Source organism: Rhinolophus hipposideros (genome assembly GCF_964194185.1).
Source record: "Rhinolophus hipposideros genome assembly, chromosome: 1".
Classification (NCBI taxonomy): Eukaryota; Metazoa; Chordata; class Mammalia; order Chiroptera; family Rhinolophidae; genus Rhinolophus; species Rhinolophus hipposideros.
The window spans coordinates 38,434,055-38,456,659 of record NC_138047.1 but is presented as its reverse complement, the minus strand read 5'-3'; the positions used below and the strand labels follow the sequence as shown (position 1 = coordinate 38,456,659).

General features: G+C 39.6%; 1 protein-coding gene across 2 annotated transcripts in view; it reads left to right on the top strand.

The window, feature by feature from the left end:
- Positions 1–1,722: 1,722 nt before the first annotated feature.
- Positions 1,723–22,605, top strand: part of SCFD2 (sec1 family domain containing 2) — a 369,475-nt gene continuing 348,592 nt past the window's right edge. For both annotated transcript variants that reach the window (XM_081060497.1, XM_081060496.1), the window contains exons 1-2: positions 1,723–2,700; positions 7,234–7,402. In XM_081060497.1, coding sequence (XP_080916623.1) covers positions 1,863–2,700; positions 7,234–7,402 — 1,007 coding nt within the window. In that variant the 5' untranslated portion in view covers positions 1,723–1,862. The remainder of the gene's footprint in view (positions 2,701–7,233; positions 7,403–22,605) is intronic.

The window sequence follows — 22,605 nt, the reverse complement described above, 5'->3', positions numbered from 1 at the left end:
ACTCCTAAAAATAATAGTTCCCCCTTGGCTGCTGCTACGTAGAATAAGAAATAAGACTAACCCTGATCTAGTCCCTTCTTTTCTAGTTTTAGCTCCTATTTCTTTTTGGGTCTCTTCATACAATACATTCTAGCTATACTATACTGTTTTTAGTTCCAAAAATCACGTTGTATGGTTTCATCACGCTATGGCTTTGTTCATGCTGCACTTTCTGCCTGGGCTGCCAGGAATGCTCCTCCCCATTCTGTCCACCTGGTGAACACCTGGTTTTCTTTGACGGCAACTCAAAACTTATGTCCTATATGAAACTCCTGACCACTTCCCCTTTTTACTTCACCCAGTCAGAATTTATTTTCTCTCATTTGTAATTCTTATACATTAAAAAGTTCATTGCTTCTGTAACATTTTATTGCACTTGCTTGCCTTGCCTGTGTGGGTCATTTTAACTCAGATTCTTTTGAAGGCAAGACTTTGGCCTACTTCTTTTTATATCCTCAATGCCCAACACATATTGTACAAGTTCATTAAAAGTTGATTGACTGTATTTACTACATGGATATGAATTGAACATCTATTCAACAAACATTTATTGAACACCTGTTATATGTTCTGGTGTTGGGGATACCAGGCCTCTAGCACCTGATCTAGCAGAACGGATATGTTAAGGAAAACAGATATGTTAAAACTTACCCCACAATATGGCAAGTACTTACCAGAGGTATCCACTGAGTGTTGTGTGCTGGAGGGCTGAAGGGAGAACAGGGTGATGGTAGTGATGGCGACAGGAAAATTCTCACATGGAAAGTATCATTGGAATGATTATTTTTGTTAATTTTCCATGTGTAAGTTCTTTTGGATCAGCCAATACATTTTATTAACCATGTATCTTTGGAGACTAGCACAGTGATTATACTTAGTAAGTGCTTAATAAATACTAGTTCAATGAATTGAACCCGTGAAACATTCTGGGCTCAATCAGTTGACTTCATTATAATGCTCCAGGCTGGGAGTAGCTGGAGAGAAACTGAGAAAATCATGAAGGACTTTGGTGCCATTTAAAAAAGTCTGGCTGTCTCCTGCAGGTAATTGGGCCAGGTGAGGCTTTTAAGCAGGAAAATGATAGGACCAGATTAGTTTAAATTGAATTGGATGGAGAAGAGATGGAAAGCTGGAAAATAATGGAGAATAACTGCAGTTGTTGAGGTTTGTGAAGATGGTGGGTTAAGGCAGTCACAGCAGGGTGGGGAGAAGGGGTTCGATTCCAAGCTTTTTAAAGCAGACCAAGATTTACCGACAATGAAAAGAGGGAGAGAAGATGGGAGAAAGTGAAAATGAGACTAGTAGGTTGGTTATGAGGCCTGTGTGCTGTTAACAAGGTACATATGTGACAACAATCTGTAAACTACGAAACATTACAGTTGGTGTTTCTTTGGCTGCTCAGAGTTTAAATGGGGAAAGTGGCTGTCCTTTTAACGAGATGTGTTCACATCCAGGGAAGATATCAAAGTTTGGATCCTCAGGGGCAGGAGAAGGTAACCCGAACAGACAGGTAGAGGAAAAGAACAGTTCAACTGTTTCCCGGGCAGCTGCTCCTCGCCTCGCTGAGCTTTCTAGGGCCCCGAGGGCCGCAGAGCCCCGCCCACTTTTCTTTCCCAGACCTCAGCATGCTTCCGGGAGCTGTCTCCCCGCAAGCCAATCACGCTCCGCTGACGTCATCACCGTGCGCAGCCACTGGACAAGTAAGAGGCGGCACCGCGTAAATTGTGTTGCTTGTCAAAGTGTCAAGGAGCCCAATTCCCGGAAGTTGTGAGTGCTGAGAAAGTTTCTGTACTTGTGTGCCCGAGTCTGCGAATTCCCCAACTATGAGCGCCCCGGGCGTGCAGTCGTTTACGCAGCAGGGCTGGGAGCAGGTGCTGGCCAAAGTGAAACGGGCTGTGGTCTACCTGGACGCCGCGTGTGCCGAAAGCCTGCACTGGGGCTGCGGATCCAGCCGGCTCCTGGAGGCGGTGGGGGGACCTGCGTGTTACCTGCGGGAGTTCGAGCCCGCAGCAGTCGGTGGCGGAGCTAAGCAGCCCAAGGCGGTGTTTGTGCTGAGCTGCCTACTGAAAGGCCGAACCGTGGAGACCCTGCGGAACATCATCTGCCGCAGTCACTTCCAGTATTGTGTGGTGGTCACGACTGTGCACCACGCTGTCCACCTCACGGCGAATCACGTGCCAGCCGCGGCCGCGGCGGAGCTGGAGGGGCAGCAGCCGGTGTTCGAGCAACTAGAAGAGAAGCTGTGTGAGTGGATGGGCAACATGAACTACACCGCCGAGGTGCTTCACGTCCCACTGTTGCTCGCCCCTGCCGCTCCCTACCTTGCCTTGACTCCAGCCTTTGCTTCCCTGTTTCCACTGCTACCCCAGGACGTGCATCTCCTTAACAGTGCCCGACCGGACAAGAGGAGGCTGGGAAACCTGGGGGAGGTGGATGCCACTGCCCTGACCCCTGAGCTGCTACTGCAGATCAGGTGCCTGGTGTCAGGCCTCAGTTCTCTGTGTGAGCACCTAGGCGTCCGAGAGGAGTGTTTTGCTGTAGGTTCCCTCAGCAGGGTCATCGCTGCCGATCTGGCCAATTATGCCCCTGCCAAGAACAGGAGGAGGACTTCTGCAGGCAGGGCGTCAGTGGTCTTTGTGGACAGAACTCTGGATCTCACAGGTAAGTGGGATTGCTGTGGAGGTCTTCATACCCACTCTCCAAGGTTCTGATACTTTCATTGATTCACAGTATATTTTATTGACCGCTTACTATATGTCAGGTTGAGGATACAAAGATGAACGAGGTGGACACAGGCCCTGATCTCACAGAGTTTACAATCTAGAGGGAGATACAGACAAACAAATTAGCATTACAGTCAGTGTGTCAAATGCTGTAATGAATAAATACGTCTTCAGTGTGCACTGCCTTGTTAAACAACTGCATCTAGCCCAAGAGATTGGAAAAATATAATTATGATGACACCGAGGAGAAACTTCTACCTGGGAAACTTCTAAAAATGTGCAGATGCTGGTTGTGAACACACAGTGGGATTTATAGATGATGTAATACAGAATTGTACATCTGAAATCTATGTAATTTCACTATCAATTGTCACCCCAATAAATTAAAAAATAAAAATAAAAAAAAATGTGCAGATGCAAGTATTCCCAACAATCCTTCATAAAGGGGCTCTAATTTGTTGGAGAGGTGTTAACGGATGACTCAGTGGAAGGAAACTGGTCAACAAAACAGGAAATTATCATAGAAAGTTGAGGTTTAGGTTTTGGGGACAGAATCCCAGAGAGCAGTTTCCAGGCTCTCAGCCTCACATGGAAAGGTTCTGGCTTGGGTAGTAGACGATCATCAGCTGTGACTAGTTAGCCGTTGGCCACTGATATAACTGCCGTGGCTGAGCTAGCAAAGGCAGATTGCAGTTAGCAAGGGGTGGGTTGGTTGGCCGAGAAGCGGATGGCAGATTGCGGCTAGCAAGTGGGGTTGGCAAGCATGGATGGCGAATTGCGGATCGTGTGGATCCTACTTCCTGTGTCTCACCCAGTCGCCAGCAAGACTGGGGTGCAGGAAGACCCCTTGTTGGGGTACTGGCAGATATTTGCTTTTGTGCCTTGACCGGCCGCGATGGAGAATTGTCACGCAGGGGACCCTGCTCGCTGCGCCATTTGTCATGCAGGGCGGCCTGCGGGGTCTCTGGTCCCGCTCCCCACATAAGAACACAGGACATGGTGAGGCCAAAAAGGAACACCCACGGAGCCATAGATAGGGGAGTCATATCACTAAATTCTCACCGGCGGCATCTGCCTCTCTGCAATCCGCTCTTGCTAGCCCCCAATTTTTTTGCTAGCTTAGCCACGGTAGTTATATTAGTGGCCAATGGCTTACGGGTTACAGCTGACGGCCAACTAGCCACAGCTGCTGGCCATCTGATTACAGTTGATGGCCATTTACTACCCGAGCCAGCACCTTTCTATGTGAGGCCGAGAGCCTGGAAACGGCTTTTTGGGGCTTTGTCCCCACACTCCACCCCTACAGGGTCTTGCCTCACAATCTACGTGACAAGCGTCTTCCGCGAGGGGCCCTGTGCGAGGAGCCTGGAGGTGAATGCAATATCCTGGACACAGCCAGGTTCTCTGAGCACAGCCAGGGTTTTTCAGGGCACCACCAGTACTTCTGGGTACAGCCAGACTTCCTGGGCTTCTTAGGGTACCACCAATCTCTATGGGAACAGACAGGGTTTCTCAGGGCACCATCAGTACTTCTGAGCACAGCCAGACTTCCTGGGCTTCTTAGGGTACCACCTGTTTCCCCGGGCACAGCCAGGACCTCTCAGGGCACTACCACTCTCTCTGGACACAGCCAGACTTCCTAGGCTCAGACAGGGCTCTCAGGGCACTGCCACTCTCTCTGGGCACAGCCAGACTCCCTGGGCTCAGCCAGGGCTCTCAGGGCACTGCCACTCTCTCTCTGGGCCTCTCGGGGTACCCTGCTGGAACAACAGCGGCTCACATCAAGGTGCTTACATATTCTCAATGGTGGCTGGTCAAGACACAAAAGCAAACATCTGCCAGTTCCACTACATGGCGGCATGTTCCCAAACAGTCAAGCGGTCCATTAAATTAGGGATGGAAGGCAATTCCCCATAGTCCATAGTCATTCGCCAGGGCTGTCCTGGGGGTGAGGGATGACCTTGACCTCACCCTCATCTCCCATGGAGGACTCAGCAAGTGTTTCCTCCCGGGACAAGTCCCACATCCAGGGTGCGTCAGCAAGCACTTCCCAGCCCACAGGGCTCTGGCCTATCCTGGTTGGGGAACCGTCCACGTCTTTCCACCCCTCCACGGGAATCGAGCTCTCCGGCAGCTGCTCCTCCTGGTCTTCCTCGGACTGAGCTTTCATACGCACAAACTGCTCCACTGCCCTTCGGAGAGCTTTGGCCGACAACATATCCTGCCAACTACGCCATGTGTCACGCAGGGGACCCTGCTCGCTGCGCCATTTGTCATGCAGGGTGGCCTGCGGGGTCTCTGGTCCCGCTCCCCACATAAGAACGCAGGACATGGTGAGGCCAAAAAGGAACACCCACGGAGCCATAAGTAGGGGAGTCATATCACTAAATTCTCACCGGCGGCATCCGCCTCTCTGCAATCCACTCTTGCTAGCCCCCAATTTTTTTGCTAGCTTAGCCACGGTAGTTATATTAGTGGCCAATGGCTTACGGGTTATAGCTGACGGCCAACTAGCCACAGCTGATGGCCATCTGATCACAGTTGATGGCCATTTACTACCCGAGCCAGCACCTTTCTATGTGAGGCCGAGAGCCTGGAAACGGCCTTTGGGGGCTTTGTCCCCACAAGAATATAGTGGTATGACTCCCCTATCTATGGCTCTGTTGTTCCTTTTTGGCCTCACCATGTCTTACGTTCTGGTGCCGGGAGTGGGACCAGAGTCCCTGCATGACAGTTTCTTTAAATGAGTATTAAAAAAATCTGTGTCCATTCTAGGCTTAAAGATATAATTCACCCAGAGATTTTTGACCCCCTCTCTGCATCTCAGGGCCACTTATAGTCACTAGACGTTCATTCAGCGAGTATTTTTTTTTTTCAGCGAGTATTTAATGAGGAACTTGTAGGGTGAATGCTGGGGAGACAACCATAAATTATACACAACATAAATAAGATGTGGTTCCCACCAGGTCTAATCAATGAATGTTCTACTGGTGATACAAGAACTCTTTTCTTTAACATCAGACATCACCTTAGAAGCACTCATGCTGGCTCTGTCTTAAGTCACTTTTATGAGACTGATTTTTTTTAAAAAGTGTAGGTTTGGGATTATTTGCCTCCTGAGTTTGAATTCTTGGTCGGTAATTTATAAATTGTGTAATCTTGAGCAATTTACTTAAACTGAATCTTCTACTCTGTAAATGAGCTTAATAATATCTACCTTTTAGAGTTGTAAGAATTAAGTCAATAATAAATGTACAGTATGGAGCTTAATATCGGGTACATCATAAAGTCTCAATAAATACTATCATGTTTACCGGAAAATAAGACATAACTGGAAAATAAGCCCTAGCATGATTTTTCAGGATGACATCCCCTGAACATAAGCCCTAATACGTCTTTTGGAGCAAAAATTAATATAAGACTGGGTCTTATTTTTGGGGAAACACGGTAGCTATTGTGATGAAGATGATGGTGTTAGTTCCTTGAATGCCAATTTGGTCTTTTTTACCTAGTTCTTTTGTCCAATTAATATAACATAGCAAAAACAAAAGAGAGAGATAGAGATAGACAATAGGAAGCAAAATGTTAATTAATTTGAAGTGGGTGGAATCAAAACAAGTAAATGGACCAAGTCCCACCCATTGTTGGTATGAGGTCTTCTAAGCAATGATGGCTTTTGGAAAGATAAGTTGGTTTTATTGGGAAAGTATTAAACGGTCATTGGTCTTGAATTTCAATTTGAGTTCATTAATTCATTTGCTATTAAAAGAGTTAATATATGTGAAACACCTAGAAAAGTCGCTGGTACACAGAAAGCACTCTATAAATGCCTCTATCATTGCAAACTGTTACCATTCATTCATTTGTTCTTTCTTTCATCTAGCAAATATTTAGTGAGAGTCTACTGGGTGCCAGGTTGCCCGCTAGACATGGTGGGTACAGGATTAACTAGCCGAACAATTGCCATTATGAAGATAAGGGTCTAGCTCAGGGGAGATCTGCTCTTCTTTGTCAGGTTTAGTCTTCTGGGTCTTATGGTCTTCATCAATAAAATAAAGTCTGGCTCTAAAATTTCAGGATAGTGTTATCCAATGACACTATTTACCCAGATGACTATATGCTAATAATTTATTTATATATTCATTCAATAAATTATTTATTCATTCAATATTTATTAATACCTTTCATGTCAATAGGTACTGTGCTAGGTGCTGGGATTACTGTAGTAACCAGAGCAGACACAGTATCTGCCCTCATGGAGCATTACGTCCCACACACAGAGCACACATTGACTAGGTAATTGTGAGCTTGATTAGTGTTACAGAGGGCAAAATGCTAGGCTTGTGTTATTGATTTTGTAACAGAAAATAAAAATGTATGTTATTCTTGAGAGAAGGGCCACTAGGAAACATTCATCTAGCTTCTTTTTCCTCCCATTTTGTGCATTCATATCTTCTGTCTGCTTAAACAGGAACGGTTGGACATCATGGCGACAACTTGGTAGAGAAGATCATTTCAGTACTCCCCCCGCTTCCCGGTCACACCAATGACGTGATGGTTAACATGGTAGAGCTCACGGCTCTGCAGAATGAGGAGGAGAATCAGAACATGGTTGCACCAGGGTGTCTCGCACAGTCCAAGTAGGACATGTAGATTTTTTTTTCCCTCCTATCCTTCTCCTTCTCCCTTTTCCCTTTTCTTTCTCTCCTAGAGTGTTCTGTAGAAAGGAAAACAAGGAAGAGTTGATCTGGTTGAGAAATTCATAGTGGATAGCATTTAGAAAAAAAGCATATTTTCTTAACTTTGAAATAACCATATCCATTAAACAACAATAAGCCAACAAGTACGGAATGTTATAGAGATATCATTTAAATGCAATATTAGCTTGTTCTCAGGATCAGGTAAGTGAGTCAATTTATGCATCTCCATTTCACATACAACTTCACATGGAATTGAGTTTAAGGTTTCTCAGTTTCTCTTTCCCAGTTGACTTTTCCACATGACTGAAAAACTGCCCACATAGCTATGAAACAGTGCCATCTTTTAATATGTAAATGATATGCTCTTGGGCATCACTGGGAAAAGTTTTTATTTCTATGTATATTTTTTTCACATGCTTAGATAAATCAGAGAAAGATGGTGTACTTTATGTTATATAGAGCATTTCTCCAGAAACATGACAATAAAAAAGTACAATAGTTACCTTCTCTACTTTGTCCTTCATCAACAAATCTTATGAGAAAAAATTGTGTTAAAGGGGGGAAAAGTGTCTGAGTATCTGTTTCCCTTATCCTTATGTTTTTAATTTTTAAATAAAACAGGACCTTTCGGCATTATAGTTTCAAATATTAACGGTAGCAGATACATTTAGAGTTTCCTGTCGTATTTGTAATTAATTTTTAGCTCCTGAAGTTTTCAACTTTTTTGTAGATAATTAGTAACATTTACTGGATGCCTGGTGTGTATGGGCCAGTATGGGAAGAAGACAGAACGTTATGTAGCCTGTCTGTTTCGTAAACTTATCCATAGTGAAAACATGGGCCACGTGCACACTTCAGCAGCATGTATGCTGAAACATAGGTCTAAGGGCTTGCAGCTCTACCAACCCAGAGTAATTGTGATTGGAAATACTTTAACTGTTCAGAGAGCCATTCAAGGACTTATTATTAAGGACTTACTATGACTCCTACTCTCGACTACGTAATATGAAAGACATAAAAAGAATATAAAATTTCATTCTTGGCTTTAAGGAACTCTTTCTTGTTGGAGTAGTCATGATTTACACGCAGGTACAATTAAAAAACAAGGGAAATTATATGAACTCAAGACTCACATATCTGCTACTATTATATAGTTCCCACAAGCAAAGTATCAGGTTAATGGGGTCTTTGTAAATCAATCTGGGCCTTGTGGAAGAGGTGGTGCTTGAATAATTATGTCTTGAAGGATTTAGAAAAGGAGAGAGGGCTAGCACGAGCCTAAGTATGGAAACAAGAATGGTCAGTGCCTGAGGGGATGGGTTGTGAGAAAGAAAGACAAGCCTCACTGGACCACCACTGCCATCAGCAATAGTAACAATTTTCAGGCCTTACTATGTACCAAGCACACTTTCAGGCATTTTACATTTGGGAAGTGATTTAAGTTTTACAGTAACCCAATGAGGTAGATGTTATGCCCCCATTTTACAGGTAAGGAAACTGAGGCAAACAGACAGTAAGTAGCATCGCTAGCAGGCAGTGGAGATAGAATTTGTGCCTAGAATGTTTGACTTCAGGGCCACTGTCTTAGCTTCCACTCAGGAATCAGAGAAGAGCCAGGCTCATGAATAGATTAAAGAGACAATGAGAGACAAAAGTAGAGTTACCTCATGATTTCATTTCGGGTGGCCTATTTGTTTAACATAATGGTTACACAAACAACAGAAATACATTTTGGCTAATTTCAGCAAAAATGGAATTTATTAAAGGAGACTGGATAGCTAACAGAATCAAAGGAAGAACCGTTAATCAGATTTTGGAAAGAACAACACAGTTCCAGGGGTTTAGGGGGCAAGAACTCAGGAAAAGCCTGTTCAAGGTCTTGACACCAATGAGACTGAATTTTAAGTTTTCTGTCTTGAGTCATTCTCTTTACGATTCATATTCCAGGGAAAGTGGTAAGATTGGTCTAACTTGGGCCTGTGCCCTCCCTTTGTCCAGTGGGGGTTGGCAGCAGGTTATACTGAGAATTGTGCCAAGATTGTGGCATGGGGGAGGGGTAGTTCTTCAAAGGAAAACCTTTGTCAAAAGAAGGGGAGAGAGCTGCTGGACAGGCAAAACCAGTAGATGCCCCTTAATAATTATAGCACACACTTATAGAGGACTTACTGTGTAACAGGCATTGTTCTGATCACTTTATATATAGTAACTTATTTAATTCTCTATGAGGTGGGTTCTATTATCATCACCTTTTTTTTAGGTGAGGAAAGAGATTAAATAACATGCCTAAGGTGACTCACAGTTAGAAGTGGTGAGGGCCTATGTTTGAACCCAGGCAGTCTGGCTCTAAAGTCAGTGCATACCTACTCCTTGCTACCTGCACAGAATGCTCAGATAATTACAAAAAGAGTACATGATCTCCTGGAGAAGTTTGTAAAAAGAGAGAAGAGTTGAATCCATTGTTAAAGAGGTGGAAAAGCAATTGAATTCTCAGAAGTGTAGCAGGACAAATGTAAGAATCAAGATCTCTCTTGGATCTACAAGTCACATTTGATTGTGGCCAATTTATTTAACCTTAATGCCTCATCCCTCATTCTACCCTAAGCTTGGTCCTAGGCTTAAACCAAACCAGACGTGGAATCCCTTTTCCCTTGCCAGTGATTGTGTTAGAAATGGGAAGGTGACCAGAGAGTCTTCTTAGGGTTTCTTGGTCACGTGTCTTTCCTTCTGAAAAGACACTCAAGGAAGAGACATACTTTCCCCTTCCCCTTATTCTCCTCTCTCAACTCCCAGGACTCTGATATAAGACCTGAAACTCTTGCTCACGTCTGGAAGGTGGAGTGGCCAACTATGTCTGGACCTCATATCATGTAGGAGAGCATAGTTCAAGCCAAATTGAGTTGCTGTTTTCTATTACTTGTAACCAAAGACATCCCAACTGACACATTTTTCTGTACCTCATTATTTCATCTGTAAAATGAGGGTAGATGACTTCTAAGGCCTAGATGACTTCTAAGGCTCCTGGATTTAAAATAAAAATTCTTCCTAACTGTGCCTCTGTGACTCAGCTCTGCCTCTGAGCACTTCCAGCTAAGTTCATTCGTATATATTTTCCCCTCCTGGTCTTTGTTTTCAGTGCGTGGCTTTTCCTCTTAGACTATGAGTGTTGTGGAATGTGAGCTTTGAGTGCCACCCAGGTGTGAGAGTGTGGCCATAAATGTCAATGGGTTCTAGAACAATCAGAATAAAGAAGAAAACTGTAATGAGAGCTGGTTTGGTGAAATAGTGAGACCAGAAGTCAGGTTGCAGAGAATAAAAAGATAAGTGATGAGAAAATTATAAGCAAATAAAGGCTTAAAAGAACAAACATGGTTGCCAGAGGAAAGGGGGTTGGGGGGAATGGGTGAAAGAGGTAAAGGGGAATATAGGCAATATTGTGATAACTTGACAAAGTGACAGATTGTTACTAGATTTAGTGTGGTGATCATATTGTAAGGTATATAAATCACTATGTTATACACCTAAAATTACTATAACATTGAATGTCAGCTGTAATTGAAAAAAAAATTTTAAAGAAAAAACAATAATTGGGAGAAAAATAGTTTTTCTTTCTTTTTTTTTATTTTTTTACAATTGCTTGGAAGACTGAAAGAATTGCACTGATTAATTTCCCTGCAAAAGAGGAATTGAAATAAATTCAGCTTTCCTAGCATATAATGTACTTCTATCAAAATAACAACCACTACTGCCACCTCTAACACCACCCCCAGAAACTTCTCAGTGAAATGAGTGTGAGGATAAAAATGTTAGTACTAAAATGCAAAACAGATGGTGCTTGGCAATAAATAATGTGCCTGCAATGGAATAATCTTTAAAAAGCAAGTCTCCAACTATGATACAAGCCTTGATAATCAAAATTTATTGCCAATAGCTTTTCGCAACGGGTTTGCTGCCAGAACACAGGTGTCTTGAAAACCACTGCTAAATCTAAGCCAAAAGGGGAAAAGAAAAGACTCAAATCAACATTGTTGTCACTGGACACAGAGATCCCAGCAAGTCTACCACTACTGGTCATCTGATCTACAAATATGGTGAGATCGACAAACGAGCCATTGAAAAATTTGAGAAGGAGGCTGCTGAGATGGGAAAAGGCTCCTTCAAGTATTCCTGGGTCTTGGATAAACTGGAAGCTGTACATGAGTGTGGGCTCACCACTGATAGCTCCCTGTGGAAATTTGAAGCCAGCAAGTATTATGTGACCATCATTGATGCCCCAGGGCACAGAGACTTTATCAAAAACACTATTCCGGGCACCTCAGGCTAACTTGCTGTCCTGATTATTGCTGCTGGTGTTGGTGAATGCGAAGCAGGTGTCTCCAGGAATGGGCGGACCTGTGAGCATGCCCATCTGGCTTACACACTGGGTGCGAAACAACTAATTGTGGATGTTAACGAAATGGATTCCACTGAGCAGCCTTACAGCCAGAAGAGATACGAGGAAATCATTAAGGAAGTCAGCACCTACATTAAAACAATTGGCTACAAACCTGACACAGTTGCATTTGTGCCAATTTCTGGTTGGAATGGTGACAACATGCTGGAGCCAAGTGCTAACATGCTTTGGTTCATGGAATGCAAAGTCACCCATAAAGATGGCAATGCCAGTGGAACCACGCTCTTTGAAACTCTGCATTGCATCCTGCCACCAACTCGTCCAACTGACGAGCCTTGACGGCTACACAATCGGTGGTGTCAGTACTGCCCCTGTGGGCCGAGAGGAGACTCATGTTCTCAGACCCAGCATGGTGGTCACCTTTGCTCCAGTCCGTGTTACAACTGAAGGAAAGTCTGTTGAAATGCACCATGAAGCTTTGAGTGAAGCTCTTCCTGGGGACAACGTGGACTTCCATGTCAAGAATGGGTCTGTCAAAGATGTTCGTTATGGCAACGTGGCCATGCAAAAATGGTGAAAGCAAAAATGACCCACCAATAGAAGCAGCTGGCTTCATGGCTCAGGTGATTATTTTGAACCGCAGTGCTAGATATACACCTGTGCTGGATTGTCACACAACTCACGTTGCTTGCAAATTTGCTGTACTGAAGGAGATTGATTGTTTTTTTGGGAAAAAGCTCTACGATGGCCCAAAGTTTTTGAAATCTGGTGATGCTGCCATCGTTGATAAGCCCATGTAGAGAGCTTCTCTGACTATCCACCTCTGGATTGTTTTGCTGTTCATGACATGAGACAGTCACTGTGGGTGTCGTCAGAGCAGTGGACAAGAAGATAAGGAGCTGGCCAGGTCACCAAACCTGCCCAGAAAGCTCAGAAGGCTAAAGGAATATTATCCCCAATAGCTGCCACCCCAGTCTTAATCAGTGGTGGAAGAACAGTCGCAGAATTGTTTGTCTCAATTGGCCATTTATGTTTAATAGTAAAAGACTGATTAATGATTGCAATGCATCATAAAACATCCAGAAGGAAAGGAGAATGTTTTGTGAACCATTTGGATTTTTATATTCGTGTGGCAGTTTTTAAGTTATTAGTTTTTAAAATCAGTACATTTTAATAGAAACAACTTGACCAAAAAAAAAAAATCTGTCGTAGAATTTTGAGATCTATTAAAACTTCCTGTAGTACTACTTAGGTAAAAGACAAAAAAGAGTTGTCCATAACCTATTTCTGGTGTTATATCTGCTGAAACTTTAGAATTTGATGGTTTGGGGTAAATTTTTTTTCTGGGTGGGAACGTGGGTTTTTTTCACTTTGACTTAAGGGGAGGCTTCATCTCTATATAGTAAAAGGCTGAGGGAGGGGTCTGTGCATCACGTCATAGGTTAGGACAGCTAAGCAAAGTAACTTTGTTTATGTGTAAGCTAGTTTACAAAGGCCAAATTCTGTAATGTTGAAGTCCACATGTTGCATATAAAATTTTGTGTAGTTACATCAATATTGAGTAAATTTGTTGGCATGTCAAATTTCAGTTTTTCAGTTATTGGCTGTGAATTCTCACATTTACAAATACTGAGATAGTTTAAAGAACCTAAAATGAGACTTAAATATTATAGTAGTGAGCTCTGTCCTGCTATAGTTAATTGTATTCAGATTCAGGAATAATAAATGGTACTGGAAATTGAAAAAAACCTTATCACTAATGTAATTTCATAAAAGGCTGTTTGTAATTAAAGCCATTGAAATTACTGCGAATGAAATGAGAAATTGGTAACTTAAATGTATTATCATATGGCTTTCCAGTCTCTGTCCATTGGTCCCAGGATTATGTGAATATTTTGTTCAAGAAGAAGGCAGAATCACTTCTGTTCTTATGCTTTCCTTCTGTTGAAGCACGTTTCTATTCTCTGCCCCATCTCCACTCTCCCTAACCTGTTACTCTTTCGGTTCCTTAAGCACCCTTAGCCTGATGTTGTACCTGCACTTACTCCGTCTGTGCTTGGTGCCCCTGGCTCAGGCCTCACCTGGCACCCGTGGTGCTGCTCGGTCCAGGGCCCACTTCCCCTCCCATAGCTCTCCAAATGCCTCACAGTGAAAGCCAGAGACCTTACAAAGGCCTACAAAACCGTGTACCAGCTAGCTTCCTGGTTCCTCTGTGACCTCATTGATCTCTCGTTCTCTCGTCTTCACTCGCTGCTTTCCAACCACACTAGTCTTCTTTCTATTCCTCCTATAGGGTACTTGCTATCCTGCCACAGGGCTTTTGCTGTTGATGTTCCTTCTGCCTAGATCATTCTCTCTCAGATATACACTTGACCCCCATTCCCTTTCTTCTTAGGCCTTTCCTGTCCATCTTTGTACTTCATATTCCCCTTCCCTATTTTATTGTTTTTCTCCTTAGCTTTTACTATTTTCCAATATACCTACTTATGTTGTATATTTGTGTCTCCTTCTCCAAGAAAGCGATGTAGAAAATTCCCCACTGGAGAATTCTGTGAGAGGAAGGGTACTTGTCTCTTTAATTCACTGCTCTGCCCCCAATGCCTAGAACAGTACCTGGCACTCAGGAGATACTTGTTGAAGGAATGCATGATGATGGGAGCTGCTCCTCAGGAGCCGTGAGTGGAGTGAGGTTGGACTAAGATAGAGAGGCTGAAGCCAAACCGGAGCGTAGGAGAGGTTAGTTTGGGGGTGTAGAGACTCTAATTGTTGAATGTTTCAAACTTTCTCATTGGTTTAGCAAAATACAGCAAAATTGACCCAGCAATTTTACTTTAGGATTTTATTTCATGATGTATTTTGCATACATATAGAATGACATATTACCTTCATTCAGCACTACAATATTTGTAGTGGCAAAACTGGAAATAACTTCAATGTCTATCAGTTCAGTAAATTGTGGTACATTCATGTGATGGAGTAATACTCAGTGAAATAGAATGAAGAACAAAGTTGTTTGTATACAGATAAGCAGTGAACTCGATGACATACTTCACTTGTCACTCAACGACAAGTGAAAAAAGCAAGGTGTAGCATACCTGTTTGTAAAAAGGAGAGATAGATATTCACATTTGCATTAAATAAATCAGGAAAATATACCAGGAACTGATGACATTGGCAGCCTCTGTAGAGGGACGCTGGGTAGCTAGGGGCACACTGAGAAGTTAGTAAAATGAATAAAGATGGAGGAATGTGGGAGATGTCTTACTACATATATCAGTTTGTTTGTGTTGGATTTTCGATCATGTTAATGTATCTCCGATTAAAATGAAATAGAAATTAGACTTAAATAAAAACACTGCTTCCTTCTTAAGCTGGCTTAAGGTAGGATTCTGTGGGCCTAGGAAGGAAAGTTGCTCTCTTACTTTGAAACCTGTACAAAGCTTTACCCCACTACTTTGTCTTCCTTCCTCAATGAACCCTTCTTTCCTTTAAAACTTCTATCAGAATGCCAAAATATTACACTGTAATTATTTGTTGCATGTCTGTCTTCCCTACAGTAAATTCCTTGGAGGTAATAACTGTGTCCCGCACTCTTAAAAAGTGCTAGTAAATTGAACGAAAGAATGAATGAATGATTGAATAAGTTTTATTAGATTTAAGGCCAAGTATAAAAATGTTATAAATTGATGAAAAGCCTTATGTGCTTCATTTTAGCACTGAAGTCACTGTCTAGCATTGTTGGTTTTAATATATATAAATATATATATATATATATCTATCTTATTTTTTCCACTAAATTCCCGCAGAATAGGAATTTCCTATGGATTCTTCTCCAAATGTACCTCATTGTGTAGGTCAGTGAGAAGGGAGGAAAGTAACATTGAGTACCTGAATTTTGTCAGGCATTGTGCTAGGTGTTTTAAAATGCATTATTTCACTTAATTCTAAAAGCAACTCTACAAAGTGGGTATTAATTTTTATTTGTTTTTATAGAAGTGGAGAGAGACTTATATAACCTGTCGTAAGCCATACTTTCCTTAATGATTGAATTAGGTTGTTTTTTTAAAATCTTTTTTTTTGGTCTTTTTTTGCCATTTTTAATTGAGATATAATTGATATAAAACATTATATTAGTTTCAGGTGTACAACATAATGATTTGATACTTACATAGTATATTGCAAAATGATCACAGTAAGTCTAGTTAACATCTGTCACCATACATAGTTACACATTTTTTCTTATAAGATCTTTTAATGTTTACTCTCAGCAACTTTCAAATATGAAATACAGTATTATTAACTATAGTTGTCATGCTGTACGTTACATCCCTGTGACTTACTTATTTTATAATGAAGTTTGTACCTTTTAACTCCCTTCAAACATTTCTCCCACTCGCTACCTATAGCAATCACCAATTTGTTCTCTATATCTATGGTTTGAAAAAATAATTTTTCAATTCTAAGGCACGTTTCTTCTCTTAGAATTTTTCAATTCTAACGCACGTTTCTTCTCTAAGGCACGTTTACTTCTCTTTATGGTTGGCTTTACCATACCAACTCTATCAGATGCTTAGTTGAATGAATGTATAAATAAACCAATGAATTCAGAAATTCTGAGTATTCTGATTTATAAAAAGCAATATTTTAAGTCCAGTTTTCTTATTCATTTTTCTGTTAAACGAGAATATTTTTTTCCCTAGAGTATAGAGCAATGGAATAAATAGAGTAGATCTTATAGATAAGAGACAAATACAGCAGTGGTTTCAACCTAACCACTCATGAACACTATTTTTTTGTTTGTTTGTTAACTTTTCCACTGTTAAGTAACCTGATAATGGTGTATATTAAGTCATTAACTGGCCCCTCAAAGTCAAAAATTGTTACGTGATTTCTAAATAATAAGAAAATTTTCTCCTTTTTCCTTCGTTTCCAAATACCGACTAAATATTACTATTAGAGAGACAACATTTTCAGAGGGAAGAAAGATGATTTTTCTTACAGCAGAATCTAAGGTACTACTTTGATTTTAAATGTACCTACAGATAGAATTACTGAACTAGGATGGAAACATTAAGTAGCTGTATATTTAGTGTTGACCTTGAGGTGGAAAGCCAGTGCATGAGAGGGCACCCTCATAGCATCACACCCTCATGAATGACCTTGCTATTGGACAGGACAGGCTGTGAGCATCTCCTCTTCCCCACTTGGACGTACCTCCCTGAAAAAAATGACATTTTTTTCCTTCTTTTCAAGTAAATATTGCAAATTGAGTAGGAGAGAGGGCTACCTCTTCTCAGCATACAGCTTGCTGCATTTAATTTTTCTGAGAAATCCTAAAGATCATCTGGTCTCAGTTACAGGTTTAGAAAACAGAATTAATGAGTAATTTGTGGGGAGAAACCAAGTAGGGTTCTTTTATGAAAATGAAGGAATAAAGTGTTCACCGAGAAATAGTTCAATAATTTAATAGTATGCCAGAGACACATTTAAGTTAGATTTCTTAATAAAGAATTATGTTTAATAGTTACATTTTTAAAAAAAGTTTCAATTCATGTTAAGAAGGTTTGAAGGTTGAAAATTTTGGTCTATAATTGCTCACATATTGCAACTCTGTCATGGCCTTTGCTAGGGAAATGTGCAACCCCCACAATCTTTTTCACATTGAAAAATTTTAAACGGTTTGTGGTCTGTGTTGTAAGAAAACTGAACTCTGGGTCATTGTGGCTTTGGGATCCATACTTTAAATGGAAAGTATGGTTCCTTTAAACAAAGCCAAGAATCCTCTGAAGTTATCTGATATGGAAAGACTCATTACATTTGAATGACAGGTTCCTAATTAGGTTGATGTTCATTGCCAAGCAAAAGTCAAGTCCAACAATCTAACCCCTGGTGAGCTAACCAACCACAGCCTTTATTGCAGGGCTTTTAACCTTATAAATCTACAACAAATATTACTGGGATTTTGATAGAAATTTCATTAAACTTATATATCAATTTTGGGGAGAATTGCCATCTTTACTATGTTGAGTCTTATACCCATGAACTCATTATGTCTATTTATTTAGAATAGCTTTTTTTAAAAATCAATGCTTTGTATTTTTCAGCATACAAGTTCTATATGTGTTTTATTAGATTTGTACATTAAATATTTCAGTTTTTTGAATGATAATAAATGGTAATGTAATTTAATTACCTGTGTCCACATGTTCATTGATAGCATAGAAATTGTCACAAGGCTCTGGCTACAGAGTCTGTCCTCTGACACCTGCTGGTATTCTTGCCTGAGGGCCCTTTTCCTTCACTCTGCCTTTTAATTAGTATCTTGGTGGGATATTGACTGGTGGGGGTGGTGGCTGGGCTGAACAGTGGTGGTAAGTGTCCTAGCAAAGCTAGAAGGAGGATAAAATAAGAAGAGGCTGATGGTTTTACCGTTCAAAGAGGCATTTTGGGGGTCCAAGGCAGACGGGGTCTGAAATCCCGAAAGTCTGGTTGGTTAAAATGTCATGGCTGGAAATATGAAAGTAAGTCTTCTAAGCACGTAAATGTGTGTTGTAAATTATTTTTTCAAGCTATTTATTATTTGACTACTGTGTGAAAGGCACTTGATGCAGACAAGGTCTTCGTCCTCATGTAACTTATTCTAATGAGAGAGACAGACAACAAACAGATAAACAGTGAATATAAGAAAAAGAGGTTTTGGATGGAGAAGAAAAAAAAGCCAGGAGAGGGAGAAGAAAGAAATCTTTCCCTTGCAGAAGAAGGCATAATGTGGCTTAGAGGTTGCCAAAGCAAAAGATTTTGCTTTATTTGTTTTATGTCAGCTTGAGATAAGTGCTATGAAGCAAATTAAGAGGTAAGGAAATCTAGGGTGACTATGGATTTCAGGTGGTGTGGGGGGTGTATAGAGGAGATGGAAGAGGCCTTTGTGAGAAGATGTCTTTCAGACAGAGACCTCATGGAAGTAAATTGTTAGCCTTGTGGATCTGGGGCTAGAACATTCCAGCCTAGGGAAAGGACTAGTTGTTCAAAGATAACTTGTAATTTGCATTTCCCCAGTGGCTAATGATGTTGAACATCTTTTCCTATACTTCTTTTCCATCTGCATACCCTCTTAGATAAAATGTCTCTTCACATCTTTTGCCCATTTTCTAACTGGATTTTTTTTTTTATTGTAGAATGTATATAATTTTTGTCAGATAAGTGATTTGCAAATATTTTCTTCTAATCTGGAGCTTGTCTTTTCATCTTCTCAACGGGGTCTTTTCACAAAGCAAAAATTTAACTTTGATGTTCAATTTCTCAATGTTTCCTTTTATACATTATTTAAAAACTCTGCCTATCCCTAGATTCTAAAGATTTTCTATGATTTTTTTCTAAAAGTTTTATAGTTTTATGTTTTACATTTAGGTCTGTGATTTATTTTGAGTTAATTTTCTTAGAAGGTATAAGACAGAACGAGGTTCTTTTTCTTGGCTTATGCATGTCCAAATGCCCCAGTACCATTTATTTTCCCTCCATTGAATTACTTTGGCACCTTTGACAAAAATCAGTTGAACATATTTGCTTGGACCTATTTCTGGGTTCTTTATTCTATTACACTGATCTGTATGTCTATCACTCTACCAATACCGTACAGTCTTGATTACTATAGGTATGGGGTAAATCTCAAAGTCAGGTAGACAGGTAGTCTCCATTTTAACTTTTTCAAAATTATTTTATATAGTTCTTTTGCCTTTCTATATAAAATGTAGAATAATCTTGTCTAAATCTACAACAAATATTACTGGGATTTTGATAGAAATTTCATTAAACTTATATATCAATTTTGGGGAGAATTGCCATCTTTACTATGTTGAGTCTTATACCCATGAACTCATTATGTCTATTTATTTAGGATAGCTTTTTTAAAAAAATCAATGTTTTGTATTTTTCAGCATACAGGTCCTATGTGTGTTTTATTAGATTTGTACATTAAATATTTCAGTTTTTGAATGATAATAAATGGTAATGTAATTTAATTACCTGTGTCCACATGTTCATTGATAGCATATAGAAATACAACTGATTTTCATATGTTTGTCTTGTTTCCTGCAACCTTGATGAATTTACTTATTTTAGGAGTTTGTTAGATTCCTTGGGATTCTTGATGAAGATAATTATATTATCTGCAAATAGGGCCAGTTTTATTTGTTTCTTTATGAGCTGTATATCTTTTATTTCCTTTTATTGCTCTGGCTAGAACTTCCAGCATTATGCTGAATAGAAATGGTGAGAATAGACACCCTAGCCTTGTTCCCAATCTATAATGCTAACTGTAGGGTTTTTTGGTTTGTTTTGTTTTTAATTAAAGTTTATTGGGGTGACAATTGTTAGTAAAGTTAAATAAGTTTCAGGTGTACAATTCTGTAATACACCATCTATATATCACATTGTGTGTTCACCACCCAGAGTCAGTTCTCCTCCCATCACCATATATTTGATCCCTTTTACCTTCTTCTACCACCCCCTCTCCCCAACCCTCTGGTAACCACTAAACTATTGTCTGTGTCTATGAGTTTTTGTTTCTTCATTTGTTTGTCTTGTTTCTTTGCTGTTTTCAGTTTTATAATTAGAAATCATATGGTTCTCAACTTTTTCTGTCTGACTTATTTTGCATAGTATTATTACCTCAAGATCCATCCATGTTGTCTCAAATGACATTATTTCATCTCTTATGGCATAATAATATTCCATTGTGTATATATACTACAACTTCTTTATTTCTCTTTATTCATCAAGGAGGTATCCCTCCAGTTCTATTTCTCGGGGAGTTTGTTTTTTGTTTTGTTTGTTTTTCTAACCATGAATGGGTTGAATTTTGTCAGAGCTTTTCCGTCATCGATTCGATATGATTATGTGATTTTTTTTCTTTAACTTAACATAGTGGATTACATTGATGGGTTTTTTAAATATTTAACCAGCCTTACATTCCTGAGTAAACTCCACTTGGTCATAGTGTATAATTAGTATTGTTGAGTTCTATTTGCTAATATTTATGTATTGCTAGTATTTTAAGGTATTGTTGTGTTCTATTTGCTAGTATTTTGTTAAAGACTTTTACATCCCCATTCATGTGGGATATTGGTTTGTAGTTTTTTTTTTTAGTACTGTCTTTGTCTGGTTTTATATCAGGGTAATACTAGCCTCATAAAATGAATTGAGAAGTATTCTTTCCTCTTTTATTTTCTGGAAGAGAATGTGTACAAATGGTATTAATTCTTCTTAAATCTTTGGTAGAATTTTCTAGTGAAACCATCTGGGACTGGAGATTTCTATTTTAGGGGTTTTAAATTAGAAATTTAACTTTCTCAATAGTTATAAGACTATTCAAATATAAAATATAAGACTATTTCATATTGGATGAATTGTGTAGTGTTTTTTGATGAATTAATCTATTTCATCTAAGTTGTTCAAATTTATATATATAGAGTTGTTCTAGGATTCCCTTATTATTCTTTTTATATATTTATGTTCTGTATTGATTTCTTCTGTTTAATTCCTGATATTGGTCTTTTTCTGTTCTCTTTTTTTTTTCAGTCTTGCTAGAGGTTTGTCAATTTGTTGATATTTTTCAAAGAAACAGTTTGTTTCAATAATTTTCTGTATTGTTTTTTGTTTACAATTTCATTGATTTCTGCTCTTTATTATTTTCTTCTTTCTGCTTGTTTTGAGTTTATTTTGCTCTTCTTTCTAGGTTATTGAGATGAGAGCTCAGATTATTGGTGTGAATTTTTTCCTTTTTTTCCTAAATACTAAATGTATGCATTTAGTGCTACAAAATTTTCTCTGGCACTGTTTTGGCTATATCCCATAGGTTTTATAAGTTGTATATTCATTTTGATTATTTTCAATCTATTTTATAATCTCTCTTGACACTTTGACTGGTGTATTATTTAGAAATATGTTATTTAGTATTCAAGTGTTTGAAGATTTTTCATGTTACATTTTTAATCGATTTTTGTTTGTTTCCAGTGTGGTTGTAGAATACACTCCATCTGATTTCAATTATTTTAAATTTATTTTTTTTTATTACCTAGAATATGGTCTGTCTTGATATATGTTCCACAGGTACTTGAAAAGAGTGTTTATAATGCTATTGTTGGGTGGAGTGTTCTATAAGTGTTGATTATATCCTGTTGGTTGATGGTATTGTTGAGTTCTTATGTATTCTTGTTGATTTGGTCTAGTATTTCTGTCAAATGTTGGGAGAAGGGTGATGAGCTCTCTATGGTGATGAGCTCTAATTATAATTGTGAAGTTGTCTACTTTTTCTTGTCAGATCTATCAAGTTTTACTTCTCATATTTTTCAGCTCTGTTATTTGGTACTAGTATCATGAACACTGTTGAGCACTCCTAGCCCTTGCGTGTGGATAAGCAAACTAAATGACTAGTATGGTGACTCTGGGTGAATTAGAATTTTTTTTTTTTATTCCCGTCCTCCTAACTCCTACCCTTTGACAACCATCAGTTTGTTCTGTATACCTATGGGTCTGTTTCTGTTTTGTTTTCTTGTACTTGACAAAACTGATAGCAAGACTACATACCTTCTAGAAATGAGAGGATACTTTCTCTTTCTTGTCTTGTATGACTTGTTGAATAGGAATGGTGATGGTGTCCTTGTCTTATTTATGATTTTAAAGGGAATATTTCTAATGTTTCCTCATTTAAAATGATATTTACTTTAGGCTTTTGGTAGACATATTTGTCAGGTTA